This window comes from Saimiri boliviensis, chromosome 3 (genome assembly GCF_048565385.1).
Source record: "Saimiri boliviensis isolate mSaiBol1 chromosome 3, mSaiBol1.pri, whole genome shotgun sequence".
Classification (NCBI taxonomy): domain Eukaryota; kingdom Metazoa; phylum Chordata; class Mammalia; order Primates; family Cebidae; genus Saimiri; species Saimiri boliviensis.
The window spans coordinates 6,839,026-6,865,827 of record NC_133451.1 but is presented as its reverse complement, the minus strand read 5'-3'; the positions used below and the strand labels follow the sequence as shown (position 1 = coordinate 6,865,827).

At 49.3% G+C, this 26,802-nt stretch overlaps 1 protein-coding gene across 4 annotated transcripts in view; it reads right to left on the bottom strand.

Moving 5' to 3' along the window:
• The window catches only part of C3H4orf50 (chromosome 3 C4orf50 homolog), a 122,191-nt gene that overhangs the window by 62,988 nt on the left and 32,401 nt on the right, over positions 1–26,802 (bottom strand). For all 4 annotated transcript variants that reach the window (XM_074395869.1, XM_039468364.2, XM_074395870.1 and 1 more), the window contains 5 exons: positions 21,660–21,824; positions 17,432–17,488; positions 14,905–15,087; positions 8,183–8,231; positions 6,123–6,244 (listed from right to left, as the gene is read on the bottom strand). In XM_074395869.1, coding sequence (XP_074251970.1) covers positions 6,123–6,244; positions 8,183–8,231; positions 14,905–15,087; positions 17,432–17,488; positions 21,660–21,824 — 576 coding nt within the window. The remainder of the gene's footprint in view (positions 1–6,122; positions 6,245–8,182; positions 8,232–14,904; positions 15,088–17,431; positions 17,489–21,659; positions 21,825–26,802) is intronic.

Here is a 26,802-nt window from a genome sequence, read left to right as displayed (position 1 = left end):
GTGACCTTCTCTTCAAAGGGGAACTAATGTCTTGCTGGCTGCAGACCTCATGCCCAGCTCATCCCAGGGCTTCCCCCAAATGTGCCATCTTACTTGCCCTTACTTAGTACCCCCAATGAGCTATCATCAGGCCCTCTTTACAGATGAAAACCCACATAACAGTTTAAAAGATTCTAAATGGCTTCACTGAATGTCTGTAGCTCTGAGTGGCTGGCTCTGCATTCAAAGCCAAGCCCATCTGATGTCAAATCTCTGCTCTTTCTACGTCTCTTTCCAGTCACGATTAGACCTGTGATCCCTTCACGTCGAGCACCTCACACCTCTCAGGCACCTTCCCTGCAAACGACAGAAAGGACCGCCTCACCCGGTAACATGTGAGTCCTGCTAACACCTCTTCTCCCTCTGCTAAAGGGTGTGGCAGGTGTGTCTGTGCCTCGCCAGGCAGATTAACAGAATGGAGCAGAATTCTTCACCAGTCCCAGGAGGCAAGAGCAACTGCAGATTTGCAGTACTCAGGGCCTTCTGCCTCACTGGCGGAAGACAGCTGAAAAAGAGGCTGGAGAGCAGAGGCAGGGAATCAGCGATCACTGACCACCTCCCTGTGTGCCAAACTTGACCTTGTCCCTGCCCTCAAGGCACTTCCAATCCAGTGGGAGAGGCAGGCACATAAACTCGATATTATGCTGGAGTGTTCAAGCCAGAAGAGAGACCCACATAGGAGCTGACGAAGGCTCCAGGGCAAACGTGCTGAATGCTTGCTGAGGGGCTGGGAAGGCCTCATGGAGGCAGTGTCTGAGCTCAACTTTTGGGAAGGAGCAGGATTCTGCTATATGTTAAAAATGCAAGGTCATTCTGGGCCAACTGATGTGTGCATAGAATGCAAACACCAACTTTAGGATTCTGCATGCTATCTTTTTTTTTTTTTTTTGAGAAGAGTCTGACTCTGTCACCCAGGCTGGAGTGGTCTCGGCTCACTGCAACCTCCACCTCCCAGGTGTAAGCGATTCTCCAGCCTCAGCCTCCCAAGTAGCTAGTACTACAGGTGCATGACACCACACCCAGCTAATTTTTGTATTTTTAGTAGAGACAGGGTTTCACCATGTTAGCCAGACTGGTCTCGAACTCCTGACCTTGTGATCTGCCCAATTCAGCCTCCCAAAATGCTGGAATTACAGGTATGAGCCACTGTGCCTGGCCAGGACTCCATCCTATAATAATAATAATGATAGTTACTTTGGGAGGCTGAGATGGGTGGATTACCTGAGGTCAGGAGTTCGAGACCAGCCTGGCTAACATAGAGAAATGCTGCCTCTACTAAAAATAAAAAAATTGGCTGGGCGTGGTGGTGTGTGCCTGTAATCTCAGCTACTCAAAGGGCTGAGGCAGGAGAATCACTTGAACCTGGGAGGTGATCATGCCTCTGCGCTCCAGCCTGGGCAGCAGAGGGAGACTCTATCTCAAAATAATGATAATTATTATAATGGTAGCTTAAGCCATGTGAAACTACTGTTTTTGAGGGAAAGAGTAGTATAATATTGGCAATTTCCTAGGGTTTGATCTACAACAGTGAGCATTTATTGAGTTCTTTTTTTTTTTTTTTTTTTTTTTTTGAGACAGAGTCTTGCACTGTCGCCAGGCAGAAGGCTGGAGTGCAGTGGTGCGATCTCGGCTCACTGCAACCTCCACCTCCTGGGTTCAAGCAATTCTTCTGCCTCAGCCTCCCGAGTAGCTGGGACTATAGGCACACGCCACCATGCCCAGCTAATTTTTGTATTTTTAGTAGAGATGGGGTTTCACCATGTTGGCCAGGTTAGTCTTGATCGCTTGACCTCATGATCTGCCCGCCTCGGCCTCCCAAAGTGCTGGGATTACAGGTGTGAGCCACCACACCTGGCCTATTGAGTTCTTATGATGCATTGTTCCAAGCGCTTTCCATGTATTGATTCACTGCACCTTTACAAACTACCAAGGAGACAAGTGCTATTATTAGTATTCCATCACACAGGTGAAGCAGTGGAAGCCCAGAGAGGTTAAGTGATGTGCCCAAGGCCACGCAGCTAATAGGAGCCTGCTGCAAGATTTGAACCCTGGCCATATGGCTCTCAAGCCTGCCTGATTCCCCACCACAGTGACAGCTGAACCCAGGGATATAGCGTTGGTCTTCAGTGGGCGAGTGGTAGAACGAGGCTAATGTCACAGAGGGCTGGACATCTCATTCACTAAAGGTTTGTCAGCCTTCTCAGGACATGCTTGTGTGCTCCTCAGCTTTCTTCTCATTTTTTTTTTTTTGCTAAGCTCAACCACACAGTAACAGAATTGGGTGGCAGGTGACAAATTTAGTTACTGCCCTTCAAAACTCCATGACCTAATTTTCCTTGTAGGTCACTAATCCCCTGGTGTCATTATTTAACAAGTTTGTTTTCATCATGGGAAGCTCTTCCCCAAAACCAGCCCAGATATGTGGCTTGCAGTCTGTTTTTGCCCGGGGCTCGTGACGAGCAGGCAGAACCAAGACTGCAGTGACAAGGCAGTGCGGGGAACCAGGAGCAGGTGCCGCGCGCCTTCCAGAGAAAGAGCCTGGTGGCCCCTGTCTCCAGCTAACTACTCACCCAACAAGAGCTTCCAAAGGCTTCCTGTGGGGCAGGTGCTGTGGAAAGCATGGGAAAAACATTGACACTGACATTCTGCCAGCTTGCTGCAAAGAAATAGAAGTCCTCTATGGACTTGAAATGATTTCCAACAGAGGACAGGTTTTCAGTCCAGTGGCATTCTGCGTTTGTAGTGATAACTTTGAAGAAAATTGAAGAACACTTGAGAAACTTGGAACCACAAGGGTATTAAGATGCGTTTTGGGTTTCTTCATTCATGCAATGTCACTCCACCTATTTCCTCAAAAGCTTTGCTACAGGTTTCTGGCCAGTGTCACTGACAGCAGACACTGGAGGGTTTGTTTTCACATTGAGCTCCAGACTGGAACTTCGAGGCAGAGAGAAGGGACTGCTCCTCTCTCCCTAACCCCTCCGCGTCCAGGCCGTGCACCATCTGGCCACACGGTGATCGGAGGGCCAGCTCCGGAGCCAGGCAGCCCGGATTGGGAGCCCAGCCCTGCTGCTGGCCAGCTGGGTGACCTTTGCCTCCTCAGTGGCTCGCCTTTTCTCACAGGTGAAGTGTGGCTGATGCTGATTTTTATTTGGTGGGCCCTTTGTAGCTCTGGATGAGCCCATGCCAGTGCAGTAAGCTTTGGGCGTGAGTGTTTTCAGTTTCACGCTGTTGCTGTCATCGTCCTCATTACCCTCTCTACCTCCTCATACTTCATGCTCCAGCGACGTTGCTTGCCATACCTCCAGATGCCTCATGGACACTCACCCTCCCGTCTCTGCAAGGGTTCCCTTTGCCTGAAATTTCTTCTTCTCCTTCTCCTTCTCCTTCTCCCTCTCCCTCTCCCTCTCCCTCCCCCTTCCCTTCCCTCCTCCCCCTCCCCCCTCCCCTCTCCCCCCTCTCCCCCTCCCCTCTCCCCTCTCCCCTCTCCCCCTCCCCTCTCCCCTCTCCCCCTCCCCTCTCCCCTCTCCCCCTCCCCTCTCCCCTCTCCCCTCTCCCCTCTCCCTTCTCCCCTCTCCCCTCTCCCCTCTCCCCTCTCCCCTCTCCCCCTCTCCCCCTCCCCTCTCCCCTCTCCCCCCTCCCCCTCCCCTCTCCCCTCTCCCCTCTCCCCTCTCCCCTCTCCCTTCTCCCCTCTCCCCTCTCCCCTCTCCCCTCTCCCTTCTCCCCTCTCCCCTCTCCCCTCTCCCCTCTCCCCCTCTCCCCTCTCCCCCTCCCCTTTCCCCCTCTCCCCCTCCCCTCTCCCCTCTCCTCTCCCCTCTCCCCTCTCCCCCTCCCCTCTCCTCTCCCCTCTCCCCTCTCCCCTCTCCCCCTCCCCTCTCCCCTCTCCCCCTCTCCCCCTCCCCTCTCCCCTCTCCCCTCTCCCATCTCCCCTCTCCCCTCTACCCCTCTCCCCTCTTCCCCTCCCCTCTCTCCCTCCCTCTCCCCTCTCCCCTCTCCCCCTCCCCTCTCCCCCTCCCCTTCCCCTCTCCCCTCTCCCCTCTCCCTTCTCCCCTCTCCCCTCTCCCCTCTCCCCTCTCTCCCTCCCTTCTCCCCTCTCCCTTCTCCCCTCTCCCCTCCCCCCTCTCCCCTGTCCCCTCTCCCCTCTCCCTCTCCCTTCTCCCCTCTCCCCCTCCCCTCTTCCCTCTCTCCTCTCCCCTCTCCCTCCTCCCCTCTCCCCGATGGAGTCTGCTCTGTCGCCCAGGCTGGAATGAGGATGCACGATCTTGGCTCACTACAACCTCCACCTCCCGGGTTAAAGCAATTCTCCTGCCTCAGCCTCCTGAGTGGCTGAGACTACAGGCAGGCAGCACAATGCCCAGCTAATGTTTATATTTTTAGTAGAGACGGGGTTTCACCATGTTAGCCAACTAGTCTTAGACTCCTGACCTCAAGTGATCTGCCCGCCTCTGCCCCTCAAAGGGCTGGGATTACAGGCGTGAGCCACCGCACTCGGCCTGCCTAGAATATCTTCTACCTGCTGCTGGTAAGGTAGATCAAAATAAAAATCAGAGGTAATTCTCCTAGGAACCACCAGTGCTTTGTTTTTATTACTAGATAAGAAGTCATTTAAAATGAAATTTACCAGTCAGAAAAAAAATAGTTTAAGGTCAATAACAATGGCTATCATTTTTTTTTGAATACCTCCCTATTTTTGATTCTAGGCACTATAATAAATACCTCATATGCATGATGTCATTGAATTGTCCCAACAAGCCTTCGAGGTAAATAGAGTTGTCTCTTTGATCTTTTAGATAAAATAAATTAATGTAATCATGGAGGCAGGAAAGAAGCTATGGGGATAACAGAAGGGGGAGAAAAATGCAATCGGCTGAAATAAAATGAGTAAGAGCAATTTTCCTTCTGAGTAATGGCTGCTCCCTCCTTTTTTCCGTGAGTGGCTCTGATGTGCCAGGCACACTCTCAGCTCTGCTGCCTCAATTCTCCCCCTAACGGTAGCAGGCAGGCGGCCCCATTTCACAGGTGAGAATTACGTACAGGCAGATGAAGTACTTGGCCAACATCACACCCAACTATAAAGGGGTAGGCTGGGACTTGAACTCAGAGCCGCCAGATCCCAAAGCTCGTAAGTCCGTTTTCTCTGGAAAGACAGAGGGGAGTGTTGCTCTGGAAATGACCGATGAGGGTCTTTGGGACCAAATCTGTAGGAAGTGCAACCCGAAAAGCTGGGGGGAGAAATGGAACAGAACATTTGTCTGAAGCCATCTGAGAGCTACGAAGGCTGTGAGGACTTGTGGGACCAACATTTTCTCCAGCAAAGCGAGCCGGGCACTTGGGGGACGTATTTCCCCTGGAGGTGAAGGCAGGGTCTGTGCAGGAAAGAGCCAGCTGAGGGGGTGAAAAGCTAAGGAGAGCACTGAGCAGCCCCTTGGAGCCAACAGGGGGAAGGGCTCTGAGATACTCTGCAGGCTTTTATGCCCTAGGAGTGAGCGTGAACAGACCTGCTGAGTACTGGGACTCCTAGTCGGCTCAGCCCTGATGACCTGCCCTGGTCAGAACAAAGGAAGTCCTCTGTGATGGAGATAAACTGTCAGGCCTCAGATTGTCATCAAGCTTTCACACATGACCTCCAGCACACACTCAAAGTCACCAGACCTAGGACGCATTATCTGACCAGAAACAAACATTAAAATCAGATAACAGAAGGAGACTGAGGGTGAAACGGGGCGGGGGTGCTGTTGGGGAGTTGGTTGTGTTCTGTTTCTTGACCTGGTGGTGGCTTTCTGGGTATACAATGCTTGGATAATTTGCTAAGCTGTAAGTGTGTTGTACTTTCAACAACCAAGTTCATTTAGGACAGGCGTCCCCAAACTACGGCCCGCGGGCTGCATGCGGCCCCCTGAAGCCATTTATCCAGCCAACCGCCGCACTTCAGGAAGGGGCATCTCTTTCATTGAGAGGTGGTCAGTGAGAGGAGCACAGTATGTGGCGGCCCTCCAACAGTCTGAGGGACAGTGAACTGACCCTCTGTGTAAAAAGTTTGGGGACACCTGATTTAGGAAATCAGGTGACAGGTGCCTTCTCACCTTCTGAGAATCCAGTTGGGCTGTCTGTGCTGGCCACTTGGGCTCGGGAACAGGCCAGGACTCTGAAGACAACGGGCTTTGGTGGACACTGTCCATTTCAGGATTCAAGAGGTATGTCTGAGCTAGAAGGGAAAATTCTCAGTCAAGCCTCCGCCCAGGATCCCAGGCGAAAAGTCTGCAAGACTCTGGTCTCTGTCATAACCTTCTTCACCCTCTAACTGTTCTCAGATCATTCCCAGACCCCACCCCCGGGGCAGAGGCCCCCTCAGATGCCTTTGAGCTCTCCAAGCACCTCATCCACATGCCTCTGATGGTGCTGTCATGAACTTGGGGCATCCCAGAAAACTACCTGCCTGCCTGACCTTCTCCTACCTGGCTGCAAGCTCATTCCAAGCAGGGACCGCCCCCTTGGCAAGCTGGCTTATCTTCGTAAGCCCAGCAACCCCTATGTGGGATCTGGCACACAGCGGCCCTCCAGAAATGTCCAGTGAAAAATAACCCAATCAGTCTAGTACATTTCCTTCTTCAAAAGGAGACAAAGCTGAGCCAGAGAGGGGAGGAGGCTTGCCTGGGGCCACAGGTAGAAAATGAGTGGCTGCGGCAGCGCAGCTAGGATCTGCGCCTCTCTAACCGTGAGAACAGGCGCAGAGTCAGGCTGTAGGGACAGAAGGTGAAGGTAGAGCAGCACAGGCCATCCTGAGGCATCAGGGACTGAGAACAGGTCTCTCTGCTCGTGAGCTGACATCCTGCTTTGGGCCGGGGCCAGATGTTCCAGAGGAAGGTTATATTATTCTTCTCTTTAAAGCATGTATGGCTCAGAGAGGTTAATGAATGCATCTAAGACCACACAGCTGGCAAGAATAGAATCCCGTAATAAGAACCACTAGATGAACAGATCTCAATAGCAGCTTGTCGGTCTTAAAGATAACACCCTCCAGACTTTCGTCACTTTTTTACGGAGAGCCTGATCTGAACACAACACTAAACAAATCCGTCGCACCCCCATACTGAGGGTACTTAGCTGTGCTTAAACAAGGCCCAGTCAAACACCGCCTGCTCCCCCAAAACTACTGAAATAAAACTACAAGTAAAACAAGGCCCAGGAAAACTCTGTCTGGTCAGGTAGTGGCTTAATTTTCTTTGTAATAATGAAAATAGGCCTGGCACAGTGGCTCACACCCATAATCCCAGCACTTCAGGAGGTTGGCGGATCACTTGAGGTCAGGAGTTCAAGACCAGCCTGGCCAACATGGAGTAACCCCATCCCTACAAAAACATAAAACTTAGCTGGGCATGATAGTGGGCGCCTGCAATCCCAGCTACTTGGGAAGCTGAGGTGGGAGAATTGCTTGAACCCGGAAGGCAGAAGTTGCAGTGAGCCAAGATCACGCCATTGCACTCCAGCCTGGGTGACAGAGCGAGAGTCCGTCTCAAATATAAATAAAAATAACGGAAGAACAACAAAAAAAGCACTCATGTTACCATCTCTCCATCTCTCTGGTAACCACGGCTGGTATTTTAGTTACTGTCCTAGCCTAAATTGCAAATCGGACACAGACTTGCACGTGGAATTATACAGTTATGATCATATGAAACACTCCATATCCTAACAATTTTAAACTTAGCAGAACATGGTAATTTCCATGCTGTTGCATGGCGCTTCTCAGGACGTTTTTAATGACTATGTTGTATTTCACTGATTGTATGGGTTCATTGACAATACTGAGGGTTTCCCCCAATTTTTCACTACCATAAAGCACTGGTAGGAACACACCTGTCCACAGAGTTTTCACATACAGAATTATTTACTTAGGATGAGTTTCCGGGAGTGAAACTCTAGTACTGAGGAATTTGAATGTCTGTATGTTTCCAGTATATTCTCTCATTGTGAAATAAGAGGGCGATGCCACGTAGGAAAGGAGGGAGAAGTGGGTCCCGTTCGTTTTAGTAGCACGAACGTGACAGTGGGCATCTCCCCACCTGCCCACCTGTCACAGCGTCCTGCTGGCCTGGACTTTTTCTGAGCACACAGACTTCTCCTGATTGAAAATCACACTGACCTCTTAGAGCTGCTGTCGTCTCAGACTTGACGTCCAGGCGGTGGCTCGTCTGCAAGAAAAGACATCTCGGCAGTTATTCTGCACAGTACTGGAGGGACAGCCTTGCACAGAGGACGGCAATTGGGCCAAGCAGGGCCATCACCCCTCCCCGAAAAAGCTGCATTCTGTGACCAGCTCTGCCCGTGTGCGTGAAGACCTCCCTCCTCTTCTCTCCAGGACGCTCAAAGGAGAACAGGAACTGGTTTTGCTCTTAGGAAACACAGGCACACACACAAAATGATTCTGTTTCCTTTTCTCAAGTTAAAGCTCCAAATGGAGACAGTAAGAAAAGTGTTTTAGAAACTGCCATTTAAAAAAAAAAAAAATTTAATCAGGACATCTGTTGCTCCAGTGTCCCCCTGGGGCCCCTGATTCAATCACCCAGGAATTCAGGTTGGGCTTGAACTTAAATGCACCACCTGCACCCCACCCCCCGCACAGACCAGCATCCTCCTCGTCCCGCAGTGCACAGGGCAGGTGGGAAGTGAGACGGCTGTGATCATTCAAGGTCATTCAACTGGTTGGCCCAGAGGCCCCCGAGTGGTTCAGCAACAGCAACTTCTGGATCTTCAAGGTAGATTCGAGTTGTTTTCAGACCAGCATTCTGGATCTTGCTTTCTCTTGGGTGTTTCTGATGGGGCAGGGGCCGGCGTGCAGTGCTGCTGTGGTAAGTGTCTTCCCTGTCTCCACTTCCAACACCTGGTCACGCTCATCCTCTGGGTATAGGAGGCCATCTCTATGCCTGGAAGGGCCCTGCCCTTGCTGTCTGTCTCTAACGAACTTCTACGTAGATGTCAAGGCCCAAATTCAAATGTCGCCTCCTCTGTGAAGTCTTCCCTGACTCCACCTGGCAGAGTTCAGCCACCTGCCTCTCACATGGCCCCTCCTGTGCTGCAGTGACACCTGGATTGACTGGTGCACTGCCTAATCCCCAGGGACCTGGGTTATGACTCAGCCTCTTCTGGCAGTGACTGGACCACAGCAGCACTCGTGGGGGTCTTTGCTACCAGGCACAGTGCCTGCTCCTGAACTGTGCTCTTAGAAGACTTTGTTGCAGCCCCTATCAACACTGTTGTGTCTTCAGGCACCACGGACTTTCCCACCCCCATGCCTGTGCCCACGCAGGCCTTGCAGCCTTGAGACCTTCATTCCATCCTTCCAACTGTTAAATCCTGCTTTTCGGCCTTCAGGGCCCCGCCTGAGTGCTTCCTACTTGTGGGAAGCAGAAAAATTTCTCTCTAAAGTTTCCTTTCTTAAGAATAAGCGTGCTAATAACTCTTTGTGAAGCTCTATTCTATGTAGCTGTGAGACATGCTGTGCTTACAGGCACATAGCACATTCTATGTCCTTGTACTTTAACCGAGATATCTGTGCTGGACGTGCTCACAGGCATGTCCCAGCTCTCCACTGCTTTTCCCTGTTTAGAAGAGTTTTAAGTTGTTAGCCAATCGGGTTTTAGTTTAGATTGTGAGGTCTGACTCCAACCAATGGAGATCAGACACAGCAGTAAGGACGACCCCAAATGCATAAGGAACAAATACGTTTGTTTTTCCTTTGTTCATTGCACTCTTGCGGCAAGACGGCTGGCGAGGATACCCTGCTTGTACTTCAGGAAGTAAAAACTGCACTGCTGAAAGATTCTTTGTCTCAGTGCCGATTTTTCTTTGTGGCACCGAGCATCTATTTCCAACACTATTCCAGAAAGCATATCCCCCAATAAATCTCTCTCCTCTCTCCTTATTTCCAGTGCTTCAGATGAATGCCTTTTATAACCCCTGGGTTTAGAGTCAGGTATCTCCTCATTAGATAGAGGCTCCTTCAACTTGAGAATGAGGTTTCATTCACCTTCATGGAGGATACACTGGCAGAGTAGCCTAAAGCTCACTAAACTGACTTCTGGGTGGCCCTGCATTCTGTATGTGATTGAGGTGAAAGGACCCTTTTCGGCTTCCAGCTCCTCAACTGTCCCATCGGCCTGGGGTGCTGCAGAGCTGGGCTTTCTCAGGTTGAGTCCTGGCTCTGCCACTCGCTGGTTCCATGATCCTGGCCACGTCAGTTGAATTCTCTGAGCCTCACCCTCTCCATCTGCAGAACGGAAATACAGTACCAATATGTTCTTTGCAGGGTTCTGCCAGAATGAGATGAGAAGGAACATCTACTAAATGCCAGCGGCACAGAGCGGGGGACAGATGAAGATGTGTGCTAAGCTCTCCCAAGCCCTGCCTCTCTTCCCCACGCAAACTTTTAGGGAATATTCTACATTTCATAAAAGGCAGGAGTTAAAGAGAAGGTAATTGCCTGGATCCTTGGAGGCCTGAGCTTGGGGATTGCTGATTTAATGAATTGGGGGAATTCAGGGCTGTAAGGGACAATTCTTCAATCGTCTGAGTATGACAGCTCCTTCTTTAGCCCAGCTTCCTTTTCCAAAGGCCACATATAGATCTCACTGACAAACGCCCAGAGGAAAGTGGGAGGCGGCAGGAGGAAGAAGAAGCCGCAGGGCGAGAGGAGGTAAAATTAGCATCTTCTTTACTAGGTCACCCACCTCTTTGCCCCGACCGACCGGACGACCCTCCCCTGCTAGTGCGACCAAGGCCCCTTGCTGCTCCCAGGGGAACAAAACTGGGTTTTGCTTGAAGGTGCCCCAAATGCTGCTGGGTGCCTGTGTGTGACAGGTGCTGTGCCAGGCATTTGATGTGGAGTCTTATTCAAACCTCACAGAGCCCCACGGGGGACAGCAGCCCCCACCTGGCCTAAGACGACAGGTGGCTCAGGGAGGTGAAGGGCAAGGGTCAAGTTCATGAGATGGGTCATTATTTAGAATCAGGGTGTCATTGTCTGCAGGTGAATCTCTGTGCCCAGAGAGAGGACAGAAGACAACTCCTTCGGGAGCACAGGAAGCTCAGGAGTTCTCTGTTTTCTGATGGGACTTTACACCTGTGGAGTGGACCCCAGGCCAGACCCTAGGGGTGGGCAGGACCCAGCTGCCACCTTAGCCAGTGCTGTGTCCCAGGAGATCCCAGGCACACCTCTTCTCATCTCCTTTGGTACCTGGACCTCTGCCTCCAAAGTCTCAGGGGTGGAGTAGCGGGACCATGTCACCAAATACAACGTGTCTCATTTCGGGCTTGTGAATATCAAGAGCCTAGATCCAGGCAAAACACAGGGGAGAACAAAGCAAAACAAAGCCAAACCCTGGGGCTAGGGGTCAGGGGAGGATTGGAGAGGAAGCAAAACAGGCCCAAGAAGGTGCGCTGAGCCCTGCTCACTCAAGGCGTAGCGGGGAACAAGGTAGAATTAAGAACTCCAGAGAGGTTTTAGGAGTCTGAGACTGGCAGGAGCCTGCCTTCCCCATCTCTGGCTAACACCAGGAGAGGCAAGACTCGCGCTCCTAGCAGAAGAAAGAGTGACCTCTGCCATGGCCAGTCTGACCCCCTGGGATTCTCCCCACCCCCAGAGCAGGCACCTGAGCTGGAGAGAACCAGCAGAGCAGGAGGAAGGAAGCTAGGGCGGATACAAGGGTGACCAACGAATGCCAGTGACCTGAACAGCACAACAGCAGATGCCAGCACAGACGGCGGTGCCAGGACCCGTGGCCCCCAGCCCATCGCCACATGCCTGCAGGAAGAGCACTGGAGCCAAACCGTCTGAGGCTCCATTTCCACTGCCCACCCAAACCAGGGTGAGATAAGGACATGGAAAGGCAAAGACTCAGTGAAGTGCAGGGAGGGGAGGTGGTCCCTGGCTGCTGCCTGCATGGGCACCAGGCCACACCACCTCCTCCTGAAAGGGCAGAGCTCAATGGTCTCAGCCCCAGGCCCAGCACCCACCCGTCAACAGCCCCGGGACATGCTGAGGCTCAGGGTCCCCGTGGAGCCTTGCAGCAGGATGCTGGGGGTTGGAGTAAGCAGATCCATGGAAAGCTTGCGAGGGGGTGGGCAGCGGGAGCCTTGGCCGTCATGGCTTAGCTGGATACATGGTCCTTTGCTGCTCTGGCACGTCCCACCTCAAGCCGATCAGTCTCCCCAGCCATCCTCATAGCCATCCTGGGCTCCCAGCCAGAGCCCAAAGGCTTCCATCGGGAAATCCATCTGTGTCCTCTGAATCGAGAGTTACTGCCCATCGAGCAAGCAAGCAGCACTGGACACGCTTCCTGCCCAGCTACCAGTAGGAGGAGCTGCCAGTACCACTCCCACCCTGCTCTCCACTAACTAAAGGATCAACATGCAGACCCCAGGAGGGCACGGGTGCCTGTGGCCTCCCGTCCAGCCCAGCCTCCCCCCGCTCCTCCCCGTGGCCTCCCGTCCAGCCCAGCCTCCCCCCGCTCCTCCCCGTGGCCTCCCGTCCAGCCCAGCCTCCCCTTGCTCTTCCCCGTGGCCTCCCGTCCAGCCCAGCCTCCCCCCCGCTCCTCCCTGTGGCCTCCCGTCCAGCCCAGCCTCCTCCCATTCCTCCCTGTGGCCTCCCGTCCAGCCCAGCCTCCCCTCACTCCCCACCTGGGGACCACGCTGCAGCCAGCCTGGAGCTCTCTTAACTTCTGAAACACATCACATATTTTTTTCACTTTCACAAGGTCTGGCAGGGACACCCTGGTCCTTGGAAGCATGTCCAGGCCCAGAAGCCCATCCTTACAGGAGATGGATGGGTCTGTCCGATGACATCATTGTAACAACTCTCCCTGTTCTCATTCTAGGCTCCCAAGTGATCGATGAAGAAATGAATGAAAAAATTTGATTTTCCAGATAATGACAGGGAGAGAATATGCTGACAATTTTCAACCATTTAGCAGATACTTCAACCTGCGTAATAGTTCTATTTCTCGTAGGAAATTTAAAAATTAATGTTCTGGTGTATACATCATTCTCTATGAGTTTGGTTATTGCAAGTCAGCCTATCCAAACCCAGTGAACATTTCAGTTCTAGTTCCAGGGCCTATGAGAGTGAGGAGCAGCCGTTAGAAGGTGGGCAGCTACTAGGATGCCCTTCAGCACACAGCCAGCTGGCTTTCCAGGACGACACCTGCTGCATTTAATGTTTGATACTTTGACAACCTGGAACTCTGCTTTCAACTGTATCTCACTTAACTCCCGGTTATTGGGCCCCTAGCGGATCCCAGGGACAAGGCAGGCACTTCAGTGAAATTCTGCCCTCTTTTCTCACCCCTATTCTAGTACTGAAACAGTCTTCCACCCCTTGGGCAAAGAGAAGAGCAAGAGACTGGGAGTCTGGGGCTCTGAATTCAAGTTCCGGCTCTGAACCGAGTCAACAAATGGCCCTGAACGTGCCTCTTGGCCTCCAGGCCTCCATCTCTGCTGTGCAATGATTTGGACCAGAGGGCACCTCTGAAGGCTGTGAGGGAAAAGAAGGGTCAGAGGAGGCTGGCCTTGCAGAGACCAGGCTGGGCAGAGCTGCAGAGGGAGACTCAGACCTGGTGCCAAGGGGCCAAGGGCAAGCCCCATAGGCAGAGCCTGGAGGGAGTGTGGAAAAGAGCCCCGTCTGCGTTTGCCATGGGAGCTGTGTCTCGCCTGTGCGCATAAGGAGCGGAGCTAGGGTGGCGGGGCACTGCTGGCTTGCTGCCAAAGGGGGCTCCTTGTACGTGTGTGGGCAGGCGTGGCTGGGCACCCGTGGGTGCCGACTGTAGTCAGGAGAACTCATCCCGGCTTGCACTGTCTGGAGCACATCTCCTAACCTCTCTGGCCTCCGTTTCCTCTTTTGTTGACCAGTGGGAGAGGAGATTCTCATTCATTTGGTTCATTATTTCATTCGCTCATTCAACACACATTCTTCCAGGTTTGTTGCAGATTCTCAGAGCCAGGCACTGGGAAGACAAAGAAGGCTACGGAGCAGCTCTGGAACCACAAACTCCTGCAACAGCGGGGAGACTCCCTGCTCATGCCCGTCACGCACTTCCACGTACAATGGAGCACAGGGGAGGGTGTGGTTAACTCTCTGGTCTGCAGGGTTCACAGCGGGCTGTCTGGGCAAGATCACACCTGTCCTTGACGGATGGACAGGAGGTTGTGAGTTGACTGAGGCAATCTGCCAGAGGAAGGGCCAGTGCATAGGTCCCAGGGCACGCACTAAAGACCCATCTTGTGACACACACCCAATGAAGCTTGTATGACCCTGAATTAAGATTACTGTTTGTGGCTGGGCGCAGTGGCTCATGCCTGTAATCCCAGCACTTTGGGAGGCTGAGGTGGGTGGATCATGAAGTCAGGAGATAGAGACCACACTGGCTAACACAGTGAAACCCCCTTTCTACTAAAAATACAAAACTAGCCAGGCGTGGTGGTGCATGCCTGTAATCCCAGCTACTCAGGAGGCTGAGGCAAGAGAATTGTTTGAACCCGGGAGGCAGAGGTTGCAGTGAGCCAAGATCACGCCACTACACTCCAGCCTCAGAGACAGAGTGAGACACTGCCTTGAAAAAAATAATCACTGCATCTGTGCCCTGCACCATTTCCTGAGAACTTTGAAGGGTAAGGGTTGCCAGATACACCTTCCCATGTTCACCCAGGGCACCAGCACCAGCATAGGGGAAAAACCAGGGGGTGTCTTCTTGGGTAGTATCTGTGGATGGAGGGAAGGAGGAAGGAGGGGCTGTTGGGGCCAGGCAGAGGCATGCAGTGGCCCTGCCCACACCCTGGTAGGAAGCAGGGACAGGGCCATCTCTGGGGCTCTACCTCTGGGACGCCGGGATCCAGGAAGGCGGCCACGTACTCAGCCAGTGCCACGTCACCGAGCATGTTCTGTGCCAGCTCAGAGAGCAGAAGGTCCACCGGCCCGTGTCTGTGCAGCTCCTGCAGCAGGCGGGTGATCAGGCAGTTCCTCTCCCGGCACTTATGGACCAGGGAAGCTACCTTGGCCTGCAAGGGAGAGAGGCCATGGATGCAGAGCTGCCCCCAGGGCTGCATGGCTGAGCTGGGGGCTGGGAGCCAGAGAGTCAGCCGAGGCCCCTACTTACCATCCCAGCTCTGCCTCAGCTCAGCGGAGCAGCCTCCTCCCTGCAATGCCTCCGCGCCCCTAGAAGCCGGGATGCTTTCGGAGCAGACTCCCACACGCCTCCAGGAGCTCTGCACTGCCCTCCCCATGGGGTCTAGGCTCAAGGCAGCAGGGGGTCAAGAGCGTGGATTTGGGCTCCACCACGGACCAGCTCTGTGAGCAAGCTCCCCTCCACACCTCCACTTGCCGTCTGTACAATGGGGTTGTCCCGGACACCAGAATAAAAAGAGATGGTGCTGGCACGTGCCCACCCAGTGTCCTGTTTCTATCCTTATCTCATATTTCCGTAGCACGTTGTAAAGGATTATGGTCTTCATTTAAAGAAATGCTCCGCAGCAAAAGGTGGCCCCAAGAGGGAGAAGAGAAGCCTTGCCCTGCGGGAGCTTCACAGTCCACTCTGCACCTTCCCAGCTACCGCGTCTGCAGGGGTGCGGCAGGAATTATGACAATTTTTATTTTACTGGCACCAACTCGAGGCTCAGACAGACAGAAATGTGGGGTGGAAAGTGACTTTCGGAACTGTGTGGCTCACGTTTCTGATTTGATGGCTGAGGAAACTGAGACCCCAGAGGGAGGATGACTCTGCAGGTCAGAGGGAGCGCCCCGGCGTAACCAGGTTCTGCTGATGCCCAGCCCAGGGCACCTCCCTCTCCACTCTGCCCTGAGGCCAGAGAAAAAGAGCAGAGCTCCCAGCTTCTCCCCTGATCCAGGCCCATGTTCGAGATGAAATGTTACCTTAACCAAATTCCGTGTCCTGCTAGCAAAGAACATATAAAACCCTGTGGACCACTAACGACATTTCCAGGAACTGATCTTAAACATAAATGTCTAGATACTTGGAAAAAAACCTGAGAAAAAATGTACACCGGCCAGGCAGATGGCTCACGCCTGTAATCCCAGCACCTTGGGAGGCTGAGGCGGGCAGATTACCTGAGGTCAGGAGTTTGAGACCAGCCTGGTCAACATGGCAAAACCCCATCTCTACTAAGAATACAAAAATTAGCCAGGCATGGTAACGCATGCCTATAATCCCAGCTACTCGGGAGGCTGAGGCAAGAGAATCGCTTGAACCCAGGAAGCAGAGGTTGCAGTAAGCCGAGATCACACCACTGCACTCCAGCCTGGGAGCAAGATTTCATCTCAGAAAAAAAAAAAAAAAGAAAGAAAGAAAGAAAAAAAAAAAAAAGTGCTTCACAGTGTTTATATACAATTAATGATAGCGATAGAAAGGAAGGGGCTTGAACACAGAGCGTGGGGGTGGTGATTTTATGAACCAAGGCGTCTCGCACTGCACCCCGGCATCAACAGTGCAGCCTTGAAGGCTGGGACCCAGGAGAAGTGCTCTCCTAGGTCACCCCATCAAGTGGGAGCAGCAGGGGGCAAATGCACAGGCATCGTGGCTCTCAAACACATGGGAAATATATTGGAGAAAAAGACATGGAAATGCTATGTGCAGGTAGGGGCTGGGGTGCTGCCTGTCTCCTTCATTCATTCTTCTTTCCAGCTTTTTTTTTTTTTTTTTTGAGACAGAGTCTCATTCTGTTGCCAGGCTGGAGTACATAACGTGATCTCAGCTCACTGCAACCTCTGGCTCCCAGGTTCAAGTGATTTTCTGCCTCAGCCTCCCAAGTAGCTGGGATTACAGGCATGCGCTACCATGCCCAGCTAATTTTTGTATTTTTAGTCCAGCCGGGGTTTCCCCATGTGGCCCAGGATGGTCTCAATCTCTTGATATTGCAAGTCGCCTGCCTCGGACTCCCAAAGTGCTGGCATGACAGACATGAGCCATCGTGCCCAGCTGTTTTGTCTGTTTTTGAGTCAAGATTTTGCTCTGTTGCACAAGGTGGAGAGCAGTGACATGATTTCGGTTTGCCGCAGACTTGACCTCCTGGGCTCAAGCAATCCTCCCACCTCAGCCCTCCCAAGTAGCCGGAACTACAGGGGCATGCTACCATGCCCGGCTAATTTTTGTATTTTCTGTAGAGATGGAGTTTTGCCATGTTGCCCAGGCTGGTCTCATACTCCTGAGCTCAAGCAATCCGCCCACCTCAGCCTCCCAAAGTTCTGGGGTTACAGGCATGAGCCACTGCGCCCAGCCATACCTGAATTTTTATACAATAGAGGCAGATTACATTTCTAACGGAAAAAATACTAAACTCGCTTTTGTTTTGAAAGAGGCGTTTCGTATTGATTTTATGAACGTATTACCTTCAGGGGAGTCACCGCCAACTGTGCTTCGTGTTGTTTTCTCTGAAGTTCTTCAAGCTGAAATAGAAGCAATATTTTTTATAACACTGCTGCACCACTTACCACCATCCAGGGCTTCCCCCAGTGAGCCCGGCTCGGAGCGGCTGGCAGTCACCTGCCCTCTTTACCCTCATGGGGACTCAGTGCCGGGAACAGGGGCCTTTCCCACCACCTGCCTGGCAGGATCAGGGGAGGTCTGATGCTCTGAATACCCAAGAGTCAGCTCTGCCCAACTGCAGTGGCCGGGGCCAGCTCCGGGCCCTCTTCTGAGTCCCCACGCAGAGCAGCAATTTTCTGGTCTTGTGGTAAACGTACAAGTTCCTGAGCCAGACACCAGGGGTTCTAATCCCGGCTCAGCCAGTCACTGGAACTGAGGTCTTGCACAAGGTTTTCTCCATCTGCCTCAGACTTCTCATCTGTGAAGTGGGCTCATACGAGTGCCCACCCACTGGTGAGAACTGTAGTGAGGATTCGGGGAACAAATTCATGTAAAGTGCTTAGAACAAGCCCTAGCACCGGACCTGTCAGTGACCAATAAACTAATGTTACTATTAGGTGCAGATGAAAGCTGGATGCCGATTCTTTGAGACTGCTCCCTGTGGAGGGGGTTCCTAGCTCCCTACCTCTGATCTGGGCTGACCTGAGATTCCTTGACTCATAGAACGCAGCCCGGCTTTGAAGAGGACTGGCAGCTTTGGGTATCTTGAGCCAGGATTTAAGAAGTCCCAGTGCGCTTTGGGGAGACCACGAGACACGACAGAGAAAAGGGAAGGCACTTCCGCCACCCTGCACATGAGTGAGGCCAGCGGGGACACCCAAGCCGACCTGGCGTCCAGCCGGACACCATGGAGTCATGGCCACTGATCCCTTGGAGGGCAGAATAGCCTAACAGTCTTGTCTGAATTCCTGGCCCATAAGATATAACAAAACAGATGCTGTGTAAGCTCTTCTAACTCTCTCATTCCCCTTGTAGTCAGTTAAAACAAAATAAAAAGCTATATAGATAAAAGGCCCCTTTCTCACCCCCAACCTCTTCTGACATCTAGTTTTTTTCAACCCAGGATACTCATATGAATCAGAATGTGTGTATATGAAATTATACTGTGCGAAAGGTTTTGGATCTTACTTCATTGTTAAATATGCAAGATTTTAAAAGAATGAGATCAGTTTGTATGTGATGAAACAAAAATTTTTGTGCTATCTTCATACTAATGCATAGAAGCTGAATTCATTCTTTTAAAATCTTGCATATTATTTAATCACAAAGCTGAAACAAAATTGATCTAACCAGTACTTTGTTTATGGAAATTTGTATTATTTCTATTTTTTTTGTTTTAGAAACAAATCTTCAATGAATAGTTCCATATATCGATTTTGGCACAACTTTCCTGGTATATTCAGAGTAAAATCCTAGCTTTAAGCAGACTGTCTTATATTCAAAAGGCACTCAATCATATTTGCAAGCTTGGATTAAACCTTCTGCCTGCTTCAGTTTAGGAAATAGCATAAATATGCCACAGTGAGAAATGTATTGGGCATTTGCAATGAAAAAATGAATGAGAAGAAATTAAAAAGATAACCTACAGAACTGGAGGAAATACTTTCAAATCATATATCTAATAAAGGACTTCTATCTAGAACATAAAACTCTCACAACTCAACAAAAAAAGAGTTAATTAACCCTATTAGAAAAATGGGGAGGACTGGGCATGGGGGCTCGCGCCCGTAATCCCAGCACTTTGGGAGGCCAAGGTGGGTGAATCACAAGGTCAGGAGTTCAAGACCAGCCTGGCCAAGATGGTGAAACCCAGTATCTTCTCTACTAAAAATATAAAAAAATTAGTAGGGCATGGTGGCGGGTGCCTGTAATCCCAGCTACTTGGGAGTCTGAGGCAGAGAATTGCCTGAACCAGGGAGGTGAGGTTGCAGTGAGCCAAGATCGTGCCATTGCACTGCAGCCTGGGCGGCAGAGCGAGACTCCATCTCAAAAAAAAAAAAAAGAAAGAAAGAAAGAAGAAAGAAAAGAAAAATGGGAAGAATCTGAATAAACGCTTCCTTAAATAAGACATACAAATGGTCAATATGCACATGAAAAAATGTTCCACATTATTAGTCATCAGGAAAATACAACTCAGAACCAGTGAGAGACAATTTCCCACTAACTAGGATGTCTAGAATAAAAAAGACAGCTAGTAGCAGATGTTGGCGAGGGTGAGAAGTTGGAACTTTCCTACACTGCCGGTGAGAAAATAAAATCGATTTATCAGAGACACTCTGCCTCTTTAAAGCAACTGTGATTGAGATGTTCAAGAATTACATTACAAAAATTTCCTCCTAATCCTGGGAGCTACGAAAAAGAATCATAGGGAAATTCTAGACCTGCAAAATAGACTAACCGAAATGAAAAACTAATGTGAGTTTAAGAGCAAATTTGATTCATCCAAAGAGTACTTTTAGCTGGAAGAGCGATTCGAAAGAAACATCGAAACTGAGCAGAAAGAAAAAAGAAAGAAAATAATTTAAAATGTACTTAAAGTCTAATTCACGTGTAACTGAAGTTTCCACACACCCCTCCCCACAGGCCAGTGAGAGTTAAGAGAAGAAAGCAAGACTAGCTCTTTTGTTCGTTGAAGATGCAGTGAACAAGACACACTCATTTATCGCTGGTGGCGTGGATGTGGGTACCACTACTTTGGAAAGCAATCTGTGGTATGCAGCTACGGATCAACAATATTGTCACCTTTGGAGCTGGGTGTCCCAGTCTGAAGTGTCATATATAAACGGTTACCTGTAAGTTCATAGAAATAGCTACAGATGCAACAATTGGGAAACAGTTAAGGAAACCACATCGACCCGATAGATGACTCCACAGTCAACAATCAGACGAACAGTAATAGATAACTACACAGTCAAACAATCACACATACGAAGACTATGCAGCCACATGGACGAATGCACATAAAGCTCTACATGTTACAAACAACACATGGGCAAAGAGCCAGAAATTATACCGTAACACTGAGGCTGTGTTTTTCATCCATCAGCTTGTCCAAAAATTGTAAAGTTGCTAACATTCAGGGTAACACGTTATGGGCAAACGAGTGGACTCATTTCATCTTGGGAGTAAAAATGATGCTACTATTTTGGAGGGTTATTTGCTATTAACTCTTACAGTTAATTGTGTATATATATATATCTCCTTTCTTTTGTTAGAATTTTGCCATTTAGATATACAGCAGAAGCATATGCCGAGAGAGAGATAAAAATGTTAATTGAAGCTGTGTTTGTAATGCGAAGAAAGGGTAACGCCTTGAACTTCCACAAACAAAAAATGGACTAAATAAGTTATAATTTGGCCTCATGATGACATAATACATATGATTTTAAAGGAATGAGGTCACTTTGTATGTGATGATACGAAAATACCACAACGTTCTTAGCTAAGCGACAAAATCAAGATGCTGAATAGTTTTGTACAGCATAACTTCAAACGTGTACACGTACACATTCAGAAGGCGGGCAGATAGGGTTGAAACAATATTGGAAGTCAGAAGAAGTTGAGATTGAGGAAAAGGAAAGCTTTTATATTTTTTATCTTAAAAAATTTAGATGACTAAGATTTGGATATAATTGTAAGAAATAATAGAGAGAGCTCTCTTGTAAGTGGTTTTTTGAGACAGGGTCTTGCTCTGTTGCCCAGGATGGAGTGCACCCTTGTACAATTTGCCCAGTTTCCCCCAGTGGGAATATTTTGCGAAACTATAGTGTCAAATCACAACCAGGAATTAAAATGGATGTAATCCACTGATCTTATTCAGACATCTCCAGGTTTACACGTGTGTGTGTGCGTGTTAAGTTCTGTGCAATCTGGTACCTGTATAGGTTTGAGTCTCCACCACTCACTTCTTTCCGACAGAGGAAAAGTGTTTGACCTTTATTTATATGACACTGTAAACCTGCTTGACTTTTTAAAGAAATCATATTTGTGTATTTTTTAAATTTCACAGAGAAGGTATGATAAAGCCTGTGTTTTTCTTCCTGGTACTGTCCTATACTTTAAAAATCCAGTAGCTGCTTCCAACTGGCTGGAAAGGTCAGGGAGACCTCAGCCGATCCTTGTCCACTCCCAAAACGCCCCAGGGTGTGGGACCCTGGCTGACAAGAGGTGAGAAGAAAGCGCTTCCCGAACCTTGGCCTGGAGCTCCTCCTGGAGACGGGTGGCCTCGTCCCGAGATGCCTGGTGGGTGGCGCCCAGGTCCCTGAGCTGGCACTGTAAGGTCAGTACCCGGTGATGGAGCTGCCGGGCACGCAGCCTGTGACCCTCCTCAGTACCCTCAGCCTCTGAGTCCTGGAGCTGCGGAAAGCAGATTTGAATGAAATTTTCAGGTTATCTTCCAAGCAATTTGCCTTAGCCAACAAACTGTACCTGTTTCCCCACTCTTGAGATTTTTTTCCTCCCACTTACATTTCTCTTACAGTAAAAAAAGTTTCAGAAAATAAAGTAGCAGAAATCACTCTCAATCCAATTATCCTGCAGCACGTTTGTTATTATCCATAGATTTTCTGCAGACTTCCTGCTAAGCCCCTCACCATGTGCATGTATAGGAGTGGGTGGTTCTGCTTGGTTTCCAGAGGGGGACGTTGGGGAGGGTCTGGAGAGCCCCAGAATAACAGCCTGGAATGTTATCTTCAAAAATATGTGCAGTGGGGTGGCATTCCAGAATCCCCTGGAATAGATACCAGTCACTCTTATGCTGGAAGTGTGATGAGCGAAACTGAATGTCCCAATCAAATTAGGAGATGCTTATTACCCTAAAACTTAATATATTATATAAAACAGAAGATACCATATCTCCCGCAGGTACTTTTCCCAAATCAATGCACAATTGCCTCTCACTTTTCCTGAATCTAAGGTGAGGGTAGCGGGTTCAGATGCCATTCAGATGCCAAAGGGAATTTCTGGGAAGGAGACAGCGAGAGGGAAGAGGCTGACTTCACCTCGTGGGAAGTGTGGTGAAATGGCAGAGGTGCTACTGCCCCCGAATGGTTTTGAAGTCTAAATTCTTATTTTTTAAATAACTCACACACATATGCACACACCAACATACATAAACATATACTAACACATAGTTTTCTATATAAACTTTAAAATACGATACATGTCTTTTGTTTCCTGATTTTCTCCCGTAACACTGTGTCCTGGGCATTTTTCCATATTACCAAATAATGTTGCAAATGCTATTATTAGTATCTACACAGCCTCCTGTGGCCATGCTGAGCGCTCAAATTATTCTAATATTTTGCCGTTGTAATTGGAACTGTGACAAAGGTCCTTGTGCATAAATACTTGGACATACCTCTGATGCTTTACCTGAGATCATCGGGGGGGATTTCTGGGTCAAACAACATGAGCATCTTGAAGCTCTTGGTTTATGCTGCTAAGGTGGTCTTAGAAGGGAACAGCACTGCTAAAAGTTCCATTTATGACGATTTAGGAACCCAGAAACTCGGATGCTTCTCAAACACCCTCCACCTTATGATGGCGGTCCTCCTTTCCTTTAAGTCAGCTTCCCTGGGAATTGTAAGGCCCCAAAACTGGTCCCAGCCGAGTGGGAGTAGGTAGGAGGGGGAATGCCGGGCCACCCTGCTTGGGAACGAGAGAGAACGGAGAAGAGGAGAAGGAAGGACCCAGGTGACTTCATGGCTGCTGGGCATCTCTCTTGTAATAAAATATACAATAGTAGAAGAGGATTTTTTAATTAATAGAAATATACACCACGTGGGCCTGAGATGCACAGGCTGGGCCCTGTCAAGAACAGATGGGTGCTCCGAGTGGTCCCATAAAATTCAGCTCCAAGATTTCAAAACAACTTGGCCTTTCTGGGAAGTACGTTTCCTCCTCTGCCTCCCTCCCCTGGCAGTGACTTGGACCGGGGCTTTGCCCCATGGGTCCTCAGAGAGCACCCAAGTATCCTCTAAAGAGAATGGCCCTGTGGGTGGGGCCAGCCTGCTGTCCCATGGGACCTCCTCACACAGCAGCCCCGTGAGCTGCCCAGCGAGTCTCCTGCTCTCTAGCAGACATCATGAGCGCATGCACTGGCTGCACGCTGGCCTGAGATGACAGTCGTGACGCTGCCCTCCAGGAGCTCAGGCTGGTGGGGACAATGACAGGCAGGTGTTCGACATTCAATGCAGCCTGATAAAGGGGAGTCAGGAGGCTGTGACCACCTGAAGGGGGCGCTGAACAGAGACCTCATCCAGCTGCGGGGTGGCAACTGTACAACCACCACATTCTGGGTTGGGGGGACAGTATCAATCTGTAGCATTTGCCAATTTCCATGGTGTGAATGTTCCCACCATAACTGACTACAAGCTACCAAAACAGCCTCACTGAAGGCAGAGTTGAGAGGAGACACACACGGGTGGGCTCTGACTTGTCTCTGCACAGAACCCAGCCTGGGGGTTGGGGGGAAGCTTTCTGGAGGAGACGCCTCCCCTAACAGGAGACCTAGAGGAGAAAGCTGGGTGCAGGGAGGGGTGGATGAAGAAGGTGAAGGAGGAGGGCAGAGGTGGCAGCATGGCGTGTGGAGCTGGGGTGTGAGTAGGAACAGCGGAAGCTCCCCGAGGGCCTCAGGGGCCAGAGCATTGCTCATTGTAGGAAGTCGGGATCTCATGCCCAGTGCAGTAAGAAGCCACAGAGGGTTTTAGGTAAACGAGTAACACGTCAGGTGGTGGTGACTTCCTGTTTGTCACCAAGTCCCATGGATTCCAGCTCCAGTTTTCACTCCAAATTCCTCAATCCCAGTGTTAACTCTTGGCTATCCAGCCACCAACTCCTCTCAAGTGTTCTCCTTTAATTCACCCGAACCACTGTTATCAGAGCAGACAGATTTTTTCACAGTATAAACTGGGTCACATCATTCTGCTCAAAACCCTCTGATGGCTTCCTACCACAGCTAGAATAGATTCAAACGAGGGCCTGTGAGCCTCCTGTGACCTGCCTTGTGACAACTTCTCCAGCCTCATCTCACACCACACCCCTCCTTGCCCACTGGGATCCAGCCACAATGGCGACTTTCTGCTTCTTCAGTGAGCCAGCCTCTGTCCTGCCTCAAGGCCTGGCCACTTGCTTTTCCCTCTGCCTGGAATGCTCTTCCTTGCTGCTCCTTTCTAACCTTCAAAGTATCAGCTCAATATTCAATCCTCAGATTTCTGCACTCTTACTCACTGGTATTGGACAACTATAAAATCTGGGGAGAATATATACAATTAATGCTTTGCAGGCATTGGAAGATGACCAGTGCAAAACCGTGATCCTTAAGAAAAAGCATGCACTACAAGGCAGGCTCCACATTTTGCCCAGATCTCTCTCTGAAACATTTTCCAAACAATGGTTCTGAAAATAAGAGCCCAAGCTGAGAGTGGTGGTCCTGTTAGGTGGAAAAATAGAGCTTGGAGTTTAGGGATGCTAAGACTTCTGGGGTTTCTGGGACAAAGTAAGAGGGACGAGAGGGCTGCAGAGAAAAAAAGTCCAAATACTGTTTTAGAAATGCCCCTTGGGTCCTTGGCTGAATCATATGGCACAGTAGAAGACTCTAAACCCTGCAAAGAACAGCAGCTTGGAGGTTAATTGGTGACAAGACATCACAGGTCATACACTTCTGAGAAGGTGGCAGAGTTCTGACCAAGCCAAAATAGAGAGGACTTGGTGAAAGCTGTGGAACTCAGCTGATGTCACTGAAAGGCGATGCCCTAAGAGCAAGGACCACACCTTAGGAGTCATATCAAGCCCTACTAGTCTGAGGGCAAAGCTTAAACAGGCCTACATGAGAATAAGATGATCTGCTGATCATGCAACTAGCTGCCAGAATAAAATTCACTCAGCATTCTTTGGGGAAAGATAATCATCAGGAATCTTCATAACATATTATGCACAATGTCCAATATATGAGTTTTTGAAGTTCCTAGATATGAAGAAACAGGAAAGTGTGACTGTCACCAAAATAGTCAATAGGAGCAGACAAAGAGATGATCCAAATATTGGAGTTATCAGCAAAAAACGGCCTTCAAAATAATTATGATCTGTGTATTTTTTAAAACATAGAAAAAATAAAGAAAATGGTTGTAAAGATGGAATATTTTAACAGAGAATCAAAATATATTTTTAAAAGAATAAAATGGGTATTCTAGAACTGCAAAACACAATAAATGAAATGAAGAACTCATTGAATAGATTTAATAGAAGATGGGACACAGTAGACCACAGGATGAGTGAACTAAAAGGCAAGTCGATAGAAAATCCAGACAGAGGCACACATTTTTAAAACTAATACAGGATTTTTGAAAGATGTGAAATAGAGCCAAAACTCTGAATTTCTAGAAGGAGAGAAAGAAAAATAGAACAGAATAAAACATTTGAAGAAATAATGACCAAGATTTTCTAAGTCTGATAAAAGACATAAATACACAAGTTCAAGAAGCTTGAAAGGAAAAAAAAGCAGTACAAAAAACAAATAAAACCATATCTAGGCACATTATAGTTATATGTCAAACCTCAAAGATACATAGGAAATTATAAAAGCAGTCAGAGATGAAATGACACAATTATTTCAGGGGGAGTGAGGAAGAAAACAATGACAGTTACAAGTGATTTCTGGGTAGAAACTATGAGAGGCAGAAGACAGTGGAATGAGACCTTTGTAGATCCAAAAGAGCAAAATACCTGGATACCTAAAATTCAGGACCCAATAGGAAAAAAAATTTAATGAAGGTTAAAAAATTATTTTTATAAAAAGAAATATGAGAAAATGAATCACCAGAAAATCCTCACTATAAAAAAAAAAACAGTTCTTAAGGCAGAAGGAAACTAGAGCCACAGAAGAATAAGAAAGAAGGAACAGCACAAGAACATGTGAAGATGTAGGTAAATGGAAAAGATTATGACTGTTTAAAATAACAGTGGCAGCCAGGCACGGTGGGTCAAGCCTGTAATCCCAGCACTTTGGGAGGCCGAGGCGGGTGGATCACGAGGTCAAGAGATCGAGACCATCCTGGTCAACGTGGTGAAACCCTGTCTCTACTAAACATACAAAAAAATTAGCTGGGCATGGTGGCGTGTGCCTGTAATCCCAGCTACTCAGGAGGCTGAGGCAAGAGAATTGCCTGAACCCAGGAGGCAGGGGCTGCGGTGAGCCGAGATCACACCATTGCACTCCAGCCTGGGTAACAAGAGTGAAACTCTGTCTCAAAAAACAACAACAACAACAAAACAGTGGCTTACAAGATTTATTCCACATAGAAGTAATATTTATAAGAAAAATAAATAATAAAAA